This window comes from Etheostoma spectabile, chromosome 6 (assembly GCF_008692095.1).
Source record: "Etheostoma spectabile isolate EspeVRDwgs_2016 chromosome 6, UIUC_Espe_1.0, whole genome shotgun sequence".
NCBI classification, from domain to species: Eukaryota; Metazoa; Chordata; class Actinopteri; order Perciformes; family Percidae; genus Etheostoma; species Etheostoma spectabile.
The window spans coordinates 25,573,657-25,591,757 of record NC_045738.1 but is presented as its reverse complement, the minus strand read 5'-3'; the positions used below and the strand labels follow the sequence as shown (position 1 = coordinate 25,591,757).

The window sequence follows — 18,101 nt, the reverse complement described above, 5'->3', positions numbered from 1 at the left end:
CACAGGCCCACCCACAAATTTTCATTAAAAAAAAAAGAAAATAATATATTTAATTATAAAGAACTATTAAAAGTGGCAAATTACTCCTAATTTGTGCTAAATTAGTCTAAATCGTAAGTAGTTTTTAACTTATTTAAAAAAGTGTTTGTCATTAAGTGACAGTGATCTGCGAACATTTCTAACGCGCTATTAGACTGCCAGCCAGAGAACTGAAAACTCGATTCCACAGTGACACCTATGGCCTCATGGCATCTGCAGCAGTCCTGATGTTCCTAGCCTTCATACAAATGACAGCATCAGCAGTCCTGGTGTCTCTCTAGCCTTCATACAAATGACACCAGCTGCTCGGCCACTCTCAACGATGCAGGGAAGCGCTTCAACATAACCGTGTCAGAGTCGGAGCGCCAGTGTTTGTGCAACCATAGAGAGGAAGAAAAAAGAGGAGGAAATCTCAAAAGTCTGTTGAAGATGGACATATGCAATGAGAACGTTTTCCAAATATCCATGCTTTCCTAAAAGTCCGATAACACTGCCGATGACGTCCTGTACAGTTGAACGCGTCTTTTCCAGTTTCAACCGGATTAAAACAACAATAGGAGCACCATGCTTACGACTCGCCTTATGTCTCTATGACTGTTGACATATGAAAAGAGCTTACAGGTGCTCTCGACTTCGATGATATCGACATTTTAAAGAGCAAACCCCGCCGACTAATGCTGGAATTTGTGTCAGTGTGTGTGTGTGCGAGGCGACCTAAAAACATGCGATGAATCCGTAGGCTACATGTGAAAGTTAGTAACATAGCAGAGAGAAAAAGAGGAAATGAGTCGTTCCGTGTTGCGTCTTCTAGGCCTTTTTTAGGAGTTTAATTTTGTACCACGAGGGGATAAGAGGTGTGAAGTCTACTCGTCTGTATTGAGATATATTAAAATAATCGATTCATAACCCGTTACAAATCTACAGGAGCATTTATATTTCTACATCAGCTTGTTACTGTTCTTTTCCCTCAGGGTTCCCCTGTTATGGGCGCTGTGTCTGTTGTTAATGTGATTTATTTCCTTTTGTTAAATAGGTTATACATGAATCACACTAAAGTAACAGTTTGTCTCTTTCGGAAAAAATATTGAGTCTCGGTTTACACGACAGATGACGTCAATGAACAAGTTCTGTGCCCGAGTATTGAATGAAACTGTCGGCCAGTGTGGTTGCCTGTAGTGCTGAAAACTTAAAAACAATTAAACAGATTGGAAATATTTGGCCTCCTGTTATACGAGCAGAACTAAATTATGTTTTGGGGAAATATTAAATGCCTGACCACGTTCCAGTCTTAGGTCTATGGAGCTTTGCGTAATAGCGCAGCCAGGTACGGTGCGTAATGGAGATTCCAACGCGCTCCTCTCTGGGCAGAACCAAGGAGAGCGGTCCGATAGGGTCGTCATACAACAAACGTTTGTACAATGTTTTTTAAACATATTAAAGAGCATCAAGCTATTGAAATCTCTATTGTTAGCACAAATAATAACAGTATATTAGTCATTTGTATTAGGTTTAAACAGTGATTTGATATCATGTTTTAATTTAAGGCCCACCCAAAATTGGTCTAGCCATCCAAAACTGGAATCCTGGCGCCGTGCCTGATATGAGTTCCCCCAGCCTGCCTGTGGTCCCCCTGTTGCTAAAAATGATGAAGGTGTAAACCAAGCCCTGGATGTCCTGCTCTCCTTTGAGAAAAGGATCAAGGCCAAGTCCGCACCCCACCTACCTTGCCCCCCCTCTCTGCTCGAAAGCATTTAAAGCTACAGACACAGAAATGGCACATACTAAGGAAGCTCATTGTGGGTGGTCTAGTGGCTGGAAATCTGCACCAAGGCTGGATTTTAGGAAAGAGAATTCAGATACAGTATAGGGGACCACTAAGGTCTATATAAAAGAGACTTCAGATTACGTTAGGGACCACTAAATCTATATAAAGAGACAGATACAGTATTAGGGACCACAAGGTCTATATAAAGAGACTTCAGATACAGTATCAGGGACCACTAAGGTCTATATAAAAGAGACTTCAGATCCGGTATTAGGGACCATAAGGTCTATATAAAGAGACTTAAATGCAGTATTAAGGGACCACTAAGGTCTAATAAAGAGACTTCAGATACAGTATTAGGGACCACTAAGGTCTATATAAAAGAGACTTCAGATACAGTATAGGGAACCACTAAGGCCTATATAAAGAGACTTCAGTACAGTATTAGGGAACCACTAAGGTCTATATAAAAGAGACTCAGATACGTATTAGGGACCACTAAGGTCTATATAAAAGAGACTTCAGATACAGTATTAGGGACCACTAAGGTCTATATAAAGAGACTTCAGATACCGTATAGGGAACCACTAAGGCCTATATAAAGAGACTTCAGATACAGTATTAGGGAACCACTAAGGTCTATATAAAAGAGACTTCAGATACAGTATTAGGGACCACTAAGGTCTATATAAAGAGACTTCAGATACAGTATTAGGGACCACTAAGGTCTATATAAAAGAGATTCAGATACAGTATTAGGAACCACTAAGGCCTAAATAAAGAGAATTCAGATACAGTATTAGGGACCACTAAGGTCTATAAAAAAGAGACTTCAGATACAGTATTAGGGACACCTACGGTCTATATAATGAGACTCGATACAGTTAGGGACACCTAAGGTCTATATAAGAGACTTCAGATACAGTATTAGGGACCAGTAAGGTCTATATAAAGAGACTCGATACAGTTTTAGGGGACCACTAAGGTCGATATAAAGAGACTTCAGATACAGTATTAGGCGACCACTAAGGTTTGTGGTTATGTCTTTCCCTGAAGGGCGTTAAAATACAACAAACTCAACAACAAATGCATAAAATATAGTACAAAACACAAAACAACAATACATAATTGGAAATTAACAATAATATACAGACAAAAACAATACAAGACACACACAGCTGTAGCTTCCTGTTTAGCGTACAGACATGAGAGTGGTATACATCTTCTAATCTAACTCTTGGTATTAAAAAGTGTATCCCAAACTGTCCAACCTTTTGTTGTGTTCGCAAGAGGAAAAGAATATGAAACAAAAAAGTCATTAAAAATGTTTTCCAGGCACACAGGTTACAAAAGTATAAAAAAGGCCTTCAATGGCATAGAGCAAAACATTAGACATTTTCTTTTGGGTTATGTAGTTGGATATAAAACAGTATGATCACCTGTATCAGTACAGTGAAAGTTATGGGTTTAGTTCAGCTAAGAAACAGTACCACTGTCTCATTCGACAGTACTTTAGAGGGTGGAGGTTTAACCTCTTTGATTGGAGGACCCATCTGAACATCACGTTGCTGCTGTACTGAATGGAAAATCATTTGCCTCTTCAACTGGTTGAAACAGTAACAATTCAGTGAACTTTTCCCACAAAGAGCCTCTAAAATCTACTTTTGTACAGAGGTGAGTCGATGTTGGGCATATTATCAAGGTCTTTTATAAGTCAGCGTTGGAGGGAATGGGCTTTGGGGGGGCAGGCTGGGTGGTACGTTATATAAAGCTGACTACCCTCAACACATAGCAGCAAGTTCATAATCAGTAGAAACATTTGGAAGAACATAAACTACATGCTGTATCACATATGAGCAGTGGCAGCAGGAGCAGAGTAGTTTTATATGCTGTGAAGTGGATGGCTTTTTCAGTTCATGGATAGCAACTGGTGGGACGCGTCCGACCTACAAAATCCCATAATATACATTAAGACAAACATTAGCAGATTAATGCAAATTTAATGACTGCTTTCCACCCACATCTTCAGATTCATGTCACCAGAGTCGTGGAACCAACAGCAGCAATTGAGAAACTGTTGTGAACGTTTTCAGCATGTGAACTTGCAATAAGGTGTCAGAATGATTGCTTTTGAGTGTCTTTCCCATGTGTGTGATGTAATATATATTCCAGAGCTATTGTGATGGGATTATTGTGGAGGAGTGAGCACATTGTTGCAGGGTTGGTTGAGGAGAGGTGAGTCAGATCGGGCCAGTAGACAGAGTGCGTGACACAGCTGGGGTGGTCCCTGTGCTCTGACCCACACTGTCTCCTCTACTGGGAATTAGCTGTGCAGTCAGCGACACAAGGTGAAGACATACTAATGCAAAAATGGCAACCAGGTTTCTCTGACTATAGGTTTCTTTCCTTTCCTTGCTTTGTTTGCACATGTAAAAAGATTGCATATGCAGAGTGTACGATCCTTATAGTACCAGCCTCAGCAAAGCAAATGGACATTGAAAAGAAATGTCAGTTGGTTTGATCCTTTCCATTGTGTTAAACAAAAGCTCTGCATTTAGAGTACAATGGAAAATGTGGACTTTTTCTGCACTACTGTGTGACTACAGCTATCTCCTACAAGAAATTGCACTTTTAGAAGAACATTGATTAGAGACGGGCCATTGTTTTGGGCCAGGTATTCCTGTGGGACGTACAGGTATGATGTCCCTACATGTTTCTGGAGGTGGAAGTAGAATGTAGTGGCTGTTCACAAAAGCAATTTTGCAAAGCACTACACGCAGATCACAAATGGCCACTCTAGTGAAGTTAAGTATTAAGCAGCAGAAAAGAAATACTCAAGCAAAGTTTGTACAGTAGTCGAGGTAAATGTACTTGTTACTCAATCACTGAGACATGGATGCAGTTTGACTGAGTATGATAAGGAGTAATAAACATTATATGAAGCAAAAAGAAACCTAATTGTAGCCTAGGAGTTAAATTTGCGTTATTAAAAAAATCCAGTCGTTGCTAGTAGAACGGTTATGTCTATGCAACCCGGGAGATGGCCGCCCACCAGGAGCCAGGTTTTTTCCCAGGTTTTTGCTGATAAAGGAGAAGGTTTTCTTTGCCGCCGCAATTAGTGCAAAGGCGTCTAGAGGAATAGGGGTCTCTGTAAAATAGAATGGACTTTACACTATGTAATGGTGTCGAGATATTGTCTGTACGATTGAACTATAGAAAAAAAATTGATGCCCGGGTTCACCTAAGCCAAGCCCGTGCTGTACAATTCACACTGCACTTGCTAGCTTTTGGTAAATGTCTGTACACATTGACAAGTGTACATTCCAGAATGGCATTGTTTACTTTTACACTGGCAATTTTTAGCTCTGCTCTCTAGCTTGTTGATTTTCAGCGGTAACCCACAAACTTGGGGTTTTCCGGCTTCAGAGCAGTTCCAGCAAGCCCTACTCTTAATGTGTGAAAGATTTCTTAGCCCGGCCTAAAAACTATTCGTACAGTACTGTACTGTATTTTTACTGTGTGCCAGAATAAGGAAAATATCTAATTTTGTGATAATTGTGATGCGTTGCAATGCATTGATTAACAATATTTGAGGGAATGATCATTCTCATTTAATTATCAAAACATGTAAATAACATAGGATTCCAGACTATGCTAAGGTAACCAGTGCCGGTGTTGCACGGACCATAAAACAATGCATTGGTCCACTTTATAGCTAGGGGAGACTGTGATAAGCCCTTAAACACATGGTGGGTAGTCCTTTAAGGAAAGCCAAGTTGATCTTGGCCGACCAGAGAGAGGATGTATTTTGCTACTTTAGGGCGCAGATAAAACCTTCGGATGGGTTCTTATGGTCATTTAGTCTGCTGCCATTGGCATTGGAATGATTTTCTTTAAAACGTAAACTCTTTAATTATTTTGGTTGTGTTTTTGGTAGGCATCTGTCAGATTGGGAGCAGCTCACTGTGATCTACTACCATGTTAACCACAGTGTCATAATATAATATAATGTTTTGGTGTGCTCTACAAGAGTCCTCAGACCCATTCACTGAGCAGATGGAGGAGGGTCCGCTGTGTGGAGAAGCAGTAGCTCCAAGGGAGGGGCTCGGCTTTCCTGTCAGAGATCAGTGAGGGGACGTGGAGGCGCTTCGCAAAGAGAGGAGGCCCTGCTGCACATCGAAGTAGAACACACGCTTTCACAAGTGATATTTTGTATGGTAATGTCTTGAACTTTGATTGATCCCTTTTTGCTGCGTTAGCAGTGATTATGGGGGGGTTCCCCTTGTGGCCAGTCATATGTTGATATTAAGTCAGGAAAATGTTCTTAATGGACAATGTTTCCAGAGAAAAAAGCTGTAAAAGCGCCATGGACACTACCTGCTTTGCAGCAAACAACAACAGTCAGAGACTAGTGGTGAACAGAGCGGGGATTTAGCGGCTAAAGAGACTGGAAGTCTCTCAGGAGTTGGCGGAGACCAAACCAGAGCTAAAGAGAGAGAGCAAACCTAATTCATCACATGGACACAAACACGACTCCAAATAAATGTCATGTTGCTCTGGTAAATGCGGACGTGGTAAATAAGAAACGGTTGCTAGCAAGTTCAATATATAAATGGCATATGTCAGTTTTGGGTTCACAACTTGTGAACCCAAAGCGCCAAGAAAAAACATTCAGTTCAGTCAGCCAACTCAAATGAGATAATCATTATGCAAATGTTGAATATGTACGCTTAGATGTTTGCAGTCGATTAGCACGTCACAGCAAAATGGGGGTGTGGAGTTTCCCCCCACCAGTGAGTGTGTGTGTTTCCCGGGTCCTCCAACTTCCGCCAGAGTCAAAGACAGGGGTGTAAATGTGAGCGGGATTGTTATAAATCTTTATGTTTACCCTCTGATTGACTGGCAACCTATCCAGATTTACACCTGGTCCCATCAGCTGGGGACGGCTCTGCCACCCGCCACTCTCTAAGGATAATCGGTTATAGAAAGTAGAGGATTAATGTTTGGATCTAGGCTCTGACCTCATCACTGAAAGTTTACAGCAGGGTTTAGGACCCCATCAACAATCTGAATTCTATCGTATGGCCTCATGGCATCTGCAGCAGTCCTGATGTCTCCTAGCCTTCATACAAATGACAGCATCAGCAGTCCTGGTGTCTCCTAGCCTTCATACAAATGACACCAGCTGCTCGGCCACTCTCAACGATGCAGGGAAGCGCTTCAACATAACCGTGTCAGAGTCGGAGCTCGCAGTGTTTGTGCAACTCATAGAGAGGAAGAAAAAAAGAGGAGAACATCTCAAAAGTCTTGTTGAAGTGATGGACATATGCAATGAGAACGTTTTCCCAAATATCCATGCTTTCCTAAAAGCTCCGATAACACTGCCGATGACGTCCTGTACAGTTGAACGCGTCTTTTCCAGTTTCAACCGGATTAAAACACCAAATAGGAGCACCATGCTTACGACTCGCCTTATGTCTCTATGACTGTTGACATATGAAAAAGAGCTTACAGTTGCTCTCGACTTCGATGATATCGACATTTTAAAGAGCAAACCCCGCCGACTACTGCTGTAATTTGTGTCAGTGTGTGTGTGTGCGAGGCGACCTAAAAACATGCGATGAATCCGTAGGCTACATGTTGAAAGTTAGTAACATAGCAGAGAGAAAAAGAGGAAATGAGTCGTTCCGTGTTTGCGTCTTCTAGGCCTTTTTTAGCGAGTTTAATTGTGTACCACGAGGGGATAAGAGTATGTGAAGTCTACTCTGTCTGTATTGAGATATATTAAAATAATCGATTCATAACCCGTTACAAATCTACAGGAGCATTTATATTTCTACATCAGCTTGTTACTGTTCTTTTTCCCTCATGGGTTCCCCTTGTTATGGGCGCTGTGTCTGTTGTTAATGTGATTTATTTCCTTTTGTTAAATATGGTTATAACATGAATCACACTAAAGTAACAGTTTGTCTCTTTCGGAAATAACTTGAGTCTCGGTTTACACGACAGATGACGTCAATGAACAAGTTCTGTGCCCGAGTATTGAATGAAACTGTCGGCCAGTGTTGTTGACCTGTAGTGCTGAAAACTTAAAAACAATTAAACAGAATTGTGAAATATTCGGCCTCCTGTTATACGAGCAGAACTAAATTATGTTTTGGGGAAATATTAAATGCCTGACCACTGTTCCAGTCTTAGGTCTATGGAGCTTTGCGTAATAGCGCAGCCAGGTACGGTGCGTAATGGAGATTCCAACGCGCTCCTCTCTGGGCAGAACCAAGGAGAGCGGTCCGATAGGGTCGTCCTATACAACCAAACGTTTGTACAATGTTTTTTTACAACATATTTAAAGAGCATCAAGCTATTGAAATCTCTATTATGTTAGCACAAATAATATAACAGTATATTAGTCATTTGTATTAGGTTAAACAGTGATTTGATATCATGTTTTAATTTAAGGCCCACCCAAAATTGGTCTAGCCCATCCAAAACTGGAATCCTGGCGCCGTGCCTGATATGAGTTCCCCCAGCCTGCCTGTGGTCCCCCTGTTGCTAAAAATGATGATAGGTGTAAACCAAGCCCTGGATGTCCTGCTCTGCCTTTGAGAAAAGGATCAAGGCCAAGTCCGCACCCCACCCTCTACCTTGCCCCCCCTCTCCTGCTCGAAAGCATTTAAAGCTACAGACACAGAAATGGCACATACTAAGGGAAGCTCATTGTGGGATTGGCTCTAGTGGCTGGAAATCTGCACCAAGGCTGGATTTTAGGAAAGAGAATTCAGATACAGTATTAGGGGACCACTAAGGTCTATATAAAAGAGACTTCAGATACAGTATTAGGGACCACTAAGATCTATATAAAAGAGACTTCAGATACAGTATTAGGGACCACTAAGGTCTATATAAAGAGACTTCAGATACAGTATCAGGGACCACTAAGGTCTATATAAAAGAGACTTCAGATCGGTATTAGGGACACTAAGGTCTATATAAAGAGACTTAAATCAGTATTAAGGGACCACTAAGGTCTAATAAAGAGACTTCAGATACAGTATTAGGGACCACTAAGGTCTATATAAAAGAGACTTCAGATACAGTATTAGGGAACCACTAAGGCCTATATAAAGAGACTTCAGTACAGTATTAGGGAACCATAAGGTCTATATAAAAAGAGACTTCAGATACCGTATTAGGGACCACTAAGGTCTATATAAAAGAGACTTCAGATACAGTATTAGGGACCACTAAGGTCTATATAAAGAGACTTCAGATACCGTATAGGGACCACTAAGGCCTAATAAAGAGACTTCAGATACAGTATTAGGGAACCACTAAGGTCTATATAAAAGAGACTTCAGATACAGTATTAGGGACCACTAAGGTCTATATAAAAGAGACTTCAGATACAGTATTAGGGACCACTAAGGTCTATATAAAAGAGAATTCAGATACAGTATTAGGGAACACTAAGGCCTAAATAAAGAGACTTCAGATACAGTATTAGGGACCACTAAGGTCTATAAAAAAGAGACTTCAGATACAGTATTAGGGCACCTAGGTCTATATAATGAGACTCCAGATACAGTATTAGGGACCACTAAGGTCTATATAAAGAGACTTCAGATACAGTATTAGGGACCAGTAAGGTCTATATAAAGAGACTTCAGATACAGTTTTAGGGGACCACTAAGGTCGATATAAAAGAGACTTCAGATACAGTATTAGGCGACCACTAAGGTTTGTGGTTATGTCTTTCCCTGAATGGGCCGTTAAAATACATCAAACTCAACAACAAATGCATAAAATATAGTACAAAACACAAACTCAACAATACATACATTGGAATTTAACAATAATATACAGACAAAACAATACAAGACACACACAGCTGTAGCTTCATGTTTAGCGTACAGACATGAGAGTGGTATACATCTTCTAATCTAACTCTTGGTATTAAAAAAGTGTATTTCCCAAACTGTCCAACCTTTCTGTTGTGTTCGCAAGAGGAAGAAGAATTATGAACAAAAAAGTCATTAAAAATTGTTTCCAGGCACACAGGGTTACAAAAGTCATAAAAAAGGCCTTCAATGCATAGAGCAAAACATTAGACATTTTCTTTTGGGTTATTAGTAGTTGTATATAAACCAAGTATGATCACCTGTATCAGTACAGTGAAAGTTATGGGTTTAGTTCAGCTACAGAACAGTACCACTGTCTCATTCGACAGTACTTTAGAGGGGTGGAGGTTTAACCTCTTTTGATTGGAGGACCCATCTTGAACATCACGTTGCTGCTGTACTGAATGGAAAATCATTTGCCTCTTCAACTGGTTGAACAGTAACAATTCAGTGAACTTTTCCCCACAAAGAGCCTCTAAAATCTATCTTTTGTACAGAGGTGAGTCGAATGTTGGGCATATTATCAAGGTCTTTTATAAGTCAAGCGTTGGAGGTAATGGGCTTTGGGGGCGGCAGGCTGGGTGGTACGTTATATAAAGCTGACTACCCTCAACACATAGCAGCAAGTTCACTAATCAGTGAGAACATTGTGGAAGAACATAACTACATGCTGCTGTATCACATATGAGCAGTGGCAGCAGGAGCAGAGTATGTTTTATCTGCTGTGGAAGTGGATGGCTTTTTCAGTTCATGGATAGCAACTGGTGGGACGCGTCCTGACCTACAAAATCCCATAAATATACATTAAGACAAACATTTAGCAGATTAATGCAAATTTTAATGACTGCTTTCCACCCACATCTTCAGATTCATGTCACCAGAGTCGTCTGGAACCAACAGCAGCAATTCCGAGAAACTGTGTGAACGTTTTCTCAGCATGTGAACTTCTGCAATAAGGTGTCAGAATGATTGCTTTGAGTGTCTTTCCCATGTGTGTGATGTACTAATATATTCCAGAGCTATTGTGATGGGTATATTTGTGGAGGAGTGAGCACATTGTTGCAGGGTTGGTTGAGGAGAGGTGAGTCAGATCGTGGCCAGTAGACAGAGTGCGTGACACAGCTGGGGTGGTCCCTGTGCTCTGACCCACACTGTCTCCTCTACTGGGAATTAGCTGTGCAGTCAGCGACACAAAGGTGGAAGACATTACTAATGCAAAATGGCAACCAGGCCTTTCTCTGACTATAGGTTTCTTTCCTTTCCTCTGCTTTGTTTGCACATGTAACAAAGATTGCAATATGCAGAGTGTACCGATCCTTATAGATTACCAGCCTCAGCAAAGCAAATGGACATTGAAAAGAAATGTCAGTTTGGTTTGATCTTTCCATTGTGTTAAACAAAAGCTCTGCATTTAGATACAATGGAAAATGTGGACTTTTTCTGTCACTACTGTGGTGACTACAGCTATCTCCTACAAGAAATTGCACTTTTAGAAGAACATTGATTAGAGATAGGGCCATTGTTTCTGGGCCAGGTATTTCCCTGTGGACGTACAGGTATGATGTCCCTACATGTTTCTGGAGGTGGAAGTAGAATGTAGTGGCTTGTTTCACAAAAGCAATTTGCAAGCACTACACGCAGATCACAAATGGCCACTCTAGTGAAGTTAAAGTATTAAGCAGCAGAAAATAGAAATACTCAAGCAAAGTTTGTACAGTAGTCGAGTAAATGTACTTTGTTACATTCAATCACTGAGACATGGATGCAGTTTGACTGAGTATGAATAAGGAGATAATCAACATTATATGAAGCAAAAAGAAACCTAATTTAGCCTATGGAGTTAAATTTGCGTTTATTAAAAAAATCCAGTCCGTTGCTAGTAGAACGAGTTATTGTTCCTATCTGCAACCCGGGAGATGGCCGCCCACCAGGAGCCAGGTTCTTTTCCCAGGTTTTTGCTTGATAAAGAGAAGGTTTTCTTTGCCGCCGCAATTAGTGCAAAGGCTCTAGGAGGAATAGTAGGGTCTCTGTAAATTATAGAATGGACTTTACACTATCTGTAAGGTGTCCTGAGATATTGTCTGTAACGATTTGACACTATAGAAAAAATTGATGCCCGGGTTCACCTAAGCCTAAGCCCGTGCTGTACAATTCACACTGCACTTGCTAGCCTTGGGTTAAATGTCTGTACAACATTGTACAAGTGTACATTCCAGAATGGCATTGTTTACTTTTACACTGGCAATTTTTAGCTCTGCTCTCTAGCTTGTGTTGATTTTCAGCGGTAACCCCACAAACTTGGGGTTTTCCCGGCTTCAGAGCAGTTCCAGCAAGCCCTACTCTTAAGTGTGAAAGATTTCTTAGCCCCAGGCTAAGAAACTATTACTGTACAGTACTGTACTGTATTTTTACTGGTGCTGCCAGACATAAGGAAAATATCTAATTGTGATAATTGTGACTGACGTTGCAATGCAATATGATTCACAATATTTGAGGGAATGATCATTCTCATTTTAATTTACTCACAACATGCTAACTAACATAGGATTCCATGAACTATGCTAAGGTAACCAGTGCCGGTGTTGCACTGGACTAAAACAATGCATTGGTCCACCTATTTATAGCTAGGGGAGACTGTGATAAGCCCTATTTCAACACATGGTGGCGTATTCCTTTAAGGAAAGCCAAGTTGATCTTGGCCGATCCAGAGAGAGGATGTATTTTGCTACCTTTAGGGCGCAGATAAAACCTTCCGGATGGGTTCTTATGGTCATTTAGTCCTGCTGCCATTGGCATTGTGAATGATTTTCTTAAAACGTAACTCCTTTAATTATTTTTGTTGTGTTTTTGGTAGGCATCTGTCAGATTGGGAGCAGCTCACTGTATCTACTACCATTGTAACCACAGTGTATAATATAATATAATGTTTTTGTGTGTGCTCCTACAAGAGTCCTCAGACCCCATTCACTGAGCAGATGGAGGAGGGTCCGCTGTTTGGAGAAGCAGTAGGCTCCAAGGGAGGGGCTCAGGCTTTCCTGTCAGAGATCAGTGAGGAGGACGTGGAGGCGCTTCGCCAAAGAGAGGAGGCCCTGCTGCACATCGAAGTAAGAACACCGCTTTCACAATTGTATCTTTTGTATGTTTAATGTCCTTTGAACTTTTGTATTGATCCCTTTTTGAATGCTGTTTAGCAGTGATCTATGGTGGGTATTCCCCTTGTGGCACAGTTCATATGTTGATATAAGTCAGGAAAAATGTTCTTAATGGACAATGTTTCCAGAGAAAAAGCTGTAAAATGCCACTGGACACTACCTGCTTTGCAGCAAACAACAACAGTCAGAGACTAGCTGGTGAACAGAGCGGGGATTTTAGCGGCTAAAGAGACTGGTACTTCTCTCAGGAGTTGGCGGAGACCAAACCAGAGCTAAAAGAGAGAGCCAACCTACATTCATCACATGGACACAAACACGACTCCAAATAAATGCTCATGTTGCTCTGTAACTGCTGGACGTGTAAATAAGAAACTGTTTGCTAGCAAGTTCAATATATAAATGCATATGTCAGTTTTGGGTTCACAACTTGTGAACCCAAAGCGCCAAGAAAAACATTCAGTTCAGTCAGCCAACTCAAATGAGATAATCATTATGCAAATGTTGAATATGTACAGCTTTAATGTTTTGCAGTCGATTAGCACGTCACAGCAAAATGGGTGTGTGGAGTTTCCCCCCACCATGTGAGTGTGTGTTTTCCCGGGTCCTCCAACTTCCGCCCAGAGTCCAAAGACAGGGGTGTAAATGTGAGCGTGATTGTTTATCACTCTTTATGTTTTACCCTCTGATTGACTGGCAACCTATCCAGATTTTACCCTGGTCCAATCAGCTGGGGACGGCTCTGCCACCCCGCCACTCTCTAAGGATAATCGGTTATAGATAAGTAGATGGATTAATGTTTGGCATCTAGGCTCTGACCTCATCACTGAAAGTTATACAGCAGGGCTGACCCCATCAACAATCTGAATTCTATCTGTAAATTAGAGATATTTTAGAAATACTAAATTACAGCATTTAACAGAACAATTGTGTTCTTTCATGCCAACTTCAAAAGTTAAGTTTGGAAACATTATGATTCCATACACAATTTACCCAGGTAAAGGAACAAACAAGTCTACATAAGCACCTTATAATTGGCTAGCATTCAATATCCCGCAGCACCATGGGGATACTATGACAAAATACTAATAAGCTTTTGGAGGTGGGCGAAGAAGACGGAGCCTGTCTGGTTTTCTAGTTACTAACTTGGCAGTGCTGGCCTTCAGGGAGGCAATATTTGAAGAAAACAAATACCTAGATTGTTTTTCCTTTTTTTTGCTTCTTAATTTTTTTTTTTTTGGACAGTGTTTTAAATGCAGGTGTTTTCTACATCAGATACCCGACTGTTTTAAGGGTAAACGACCAGGGCTTCTTATGTAAGACTGTAGGCCGTACACATGAAAACACAGATTTTCACTTCTCATTTGACACAAGGTGCAAGCAGCTTAGTAAGTGAGGCCCTTAGAGAAAATTGGTAAACAGGCTTAATAATCCCAAGGTTGCTGGTTTGGAATTTGTAGGCTGGCTGGGAATACATGAGTGGAGAAAGAGAACGGCATGGCTTCTGGGACGTGTGTGAAATATATCTGCAGAGGGACAACATTTTATGGTAAATGCAGCTCAAAACTAAAACAGCAAGATAATAGTGTTGTCGGGCTTGTGGGTCACAGACTCTGAGGCCCAAAGGACTGGGCCGCCATTGTGTGAACTATGTTTGACTGTTATTAAAGGATAAGGCGGAGGAATTTAGTCTGTCTCACAATTCATTTGGATTTCTCTACCTGGTCTGCGGTCCCTAAGCCCATTGTTACTACTGAAGACATTAAGGCTGGAATACAAAGATGAGGCTCCCCCCTGCGGCAGCGAGGGCAATGACACAAACACTGTGGAGGTGTTTAGGAAAGCAGTGGGATTCATAACCATTTTACCTAGTCCGGATCAAGTACATTTCCAGGATAAAACATGTCCGGTTATGCCCCCCCGCCTTCCACTCTCTCGTTATGTTCTCACAATTCCTTCGCTACGGGAAACGATGAACTACTGAGTTACGACTGAGTTAGCAAGCTACATGCTGAAAATGGCCAGTTTGGAAGAAAAAGTCAAAGTAATATTGGAGCGGTAGTTAAGGCAATGCTCCAACATTTTAAAAAGTCCATCCAAAGTATAAAACAAAGGAGCAGATTAAAGTGGTTGTATTTGTTTTATACCTAAGACCGGCACAATGCGGCACAAAGCCTGACGCAAGTGTTTGATATTTTAAGACCGTCCAGCTACAATGTCGTTTAAACAGGAAATGCACCTGCTGGTTTTTACAGGGAGGTGTGTTCAGGTGCATTCTGGGCGTGCTGGTTTTACAGGGAGGTGTGTCTCAGGTGCATATGCGGCGTGTGGGTTAAGGGAGGTGTGTTCAGGTCATCTGGGGTGCTGTCTTACAGGGAGGTGTGTTCAGTATTCTGGGGGTGCTGGTCTAGGGAGTGTGTTAAGGTTCTATTCTGGGCTGCTGTCTTACAGAGGTTGTTCAGGGTGCATTATGGGCATGTTGCTGGTTCATTTTCCCTTCTTACAGGGAGGTGGGGGTTCAGTACATCTGGGCATTTGTGGGTTTAAAGGGAGGAGGGGTAGTTATGTTGTTTGTTTGTTGTTAATTGTACATATGGGAGTGCTGGTCTTACAGGGAGGTGTGTTCAGGTACATTCTGGGAGTGCTGGTCTTACAGGGAGGTGTGTTGAAGTACATTCTGGGTGTGCTAGTAGGCTCGTTCGAGATGAACTGCGCCTCGCCTGTAAAGTGGACAGAAGCGGCGGCAGCGCGGGGGGCGGTGACAGAAAGCTGCGGTAAAGTCGGACAGTTTCCAGCCGATTCCAGCCACCTTCAGGCTGGACGGAAGTGATGAAAACACTGTGGGGCGATTCCGATTTAATAAATATATCAGACCCTCATACCAGCTGGTACACAGTCTCCAGTTGTTTTAGTTATGACAGAGTAGCTGGCAAAGTGCTCTACATGAGATCTGTTGCTGATTTTAATGAACACAGACTGGAGGATCCGTGATCTGAACGGATTTAGTCTCTTTGACTTCTAAACTTAACTACAGTCACACAACATGTGTTCTGGACAGAATAAGTCTTAAATCAGACAAATAGCAATTAAAATCGCTCCGATTCAAAAACAAAAAAAGTTTATATAAAACGTCATCAGTTGTAAACCAATCAGGTGTTAATCAGCTGAGAAGCCGGCGTTTCCCAGCATGCCTGGGTCCGCCTGGGTCCGCCTGGCTCTTGCAGTCGGTGAAAAGCAACTGCGCCGCCTGCGTCTCAGACCTGCCCCCCTTGCTCTCGGTGAGATTTCCGTTGCCCACGTGTGCATGACGTCAGAGCAAGTCGGGATCAAGTCGGACACAAATCTAACCGGCATGCAACGGGCGCCGATCGCCGGGGATCGATTCTGCGCAGACCTGGCTCATCTCGAACGAGCCTACTATTATAGGGAGGTGTGTTCAGGTACATTCTGGGCGTGCTGGTCTTACAGGGAGGTGTGTCGTACATTCGGTCGTGCTGGTGGTGAACACAGGCTGTGTGTTCAGTACATATCTGGGCGTGCTGGTCTTACAGGGAGGTGTGTTCAGTTGCATTCTGGGCGTGCTAGTATTGCAGGGAGGTGTGTTCAGGTGCTTTCTAGGAGTATAGCTATCTTGAGGCAGCGGGAAGTGATCGCACCATTGACAAACAAAAACTTCTAATTTCAATAACATGTCATTATTTTAACAAGCTCATGCACAGCCCCCCCCTCACACTGCGCTTAGAATGTTAAAATTGAGTGCCAGGTGAGCAACAAGGATTTGTCACAAAGGGAAAGGTAACGTTTTTTCACAAATTCCAGCACACTTACTACACTTACAGCGCACTAAAACTAAAGTCTACTACTTGCTCATTTACCAGTTCAAAATAGAAAGTACAATAATTCTACTTGTAGAATAAGATATTGCAGCTGATCTTCTGGTGAATATGAACAAAGTCACGTGACTTTGTAAACACTGCTTACATTTTTTAAAACTGAAACAATATTAGAGCATTCCAAAATCATCTGTGTCTAAAAATACACTCAGGCCCCAGAGGGGGGCGGATCCAATTCCCTTTTTTGTAGGTTTGATGTGTATGCACAGCACTCCTGATGTTTGGGTTTATTGAACATGCCTCCCTATTTGTGCAACATCTAATGACACAGACATTAGATTAGATGTTGTAAAACTTCATCCCCCATCTCACCATGTGGCTGAATAAAAGCAGAGAAGCCAGCCAAATAGTGCTGCAGTCGTTAGTCTGCTTTTTAAAAGGGACATGGCGTTTGGCATCCAGAGGTTTGAAGACTAATGCTAATGTTTTAGGAGCACTTTACAGAATAATGAAGATGTATCTCCGTGCCCAGTTGGAGCTGTCCGAACTTCATCAACGTTTCAAATCAACTAATCCCACTGCAGGGGCTCAATAGGAGCGAAATAAAAGGAAGAGCATCAATCTCTCCGAGCAGAGTGACACGCGGTGAAGGAGCCGCGGCAGGAATGACAGCTTCATTTCAGCTCGGCCGCCGAGATGGGCCAGTCAGATGTTTGGTGTTCAGACAGCGTCGTCTGGTCTCTGCTTTAGTCATAGCTGCACGGATAAATGTCACAGTCAGCGCCCAGGCAGGTGCTTAGGGCTTTGACTTTGTTCCTTTGGGGAGAGTGATGGTATCTGACAATGTGCTTTTTCACCTTCACACCACCCTCCTCGCCTTCCTCCAATCTTGCAATCCACACACACCCCTCCCCCCATACCACTGCATCAGCACTTGCTGTTGATACATTTTCATATGCTGAGTCAAGACTAGGGCTAAACAGTGTCTTTTTTTCCCCCAAGGACCACATGTGCTCCTGAGTAGAAAGATTTAGGAGTGCTTATGAAAATGTATCAATGTGTTTTTCTTTCAGGAGTTTCAGCAGTTCAATTGGAAAATATGCCTCATCATGTGTGAAGAGGTGAATAAATATAATTGTGTTGCAGCGGGTTGATGTCCGGACAGACCTGCACCCACTGCTAGAAATAAATCCTAAAGGAAACACTACGTGTTAATACAGTTTTGCTGTTGCTATGAAACTGCCTACACACGATCAGAGTAAAAACTACATGATCAGAGTAAAAACGACAAGGTCGAGCCAAACTGTGGCGCAGGTATACGTCGTTGCTTCTGGTTTTGGTTGCAGCTTAGTTGGCGACGAGGTCAGAGTTGAAATGTAGCTCAGCGTAAATTCTTTCAGGAAGACCTAACTTTTAA

At 42.0% G+C, this 18,101-nt stretch overlaps 1 protein-coding gene across 1 annotated transcript in view; it reads left to right on the top strand.

Moving 5' to 3' along the window:
• Positions 1 to 18,101, top strand: part of tsnare1 (T-SNARE Domain Containing 1) — a 188,897-nt gene that overhangs the window by 88,899 nt on the left and 81,897 nt on the right. The window contains exon 8 of the mRNA XM_032517696.1: positions 12,651 to 12,806. Coding sequence (XP_032373587.1) covers positions 12,651 to 12,806 — 156 coding nt within the window. The remainder of the gene's footprint in view (positions 1 to 12,650; positions 12,807 to 18,101) is intronic.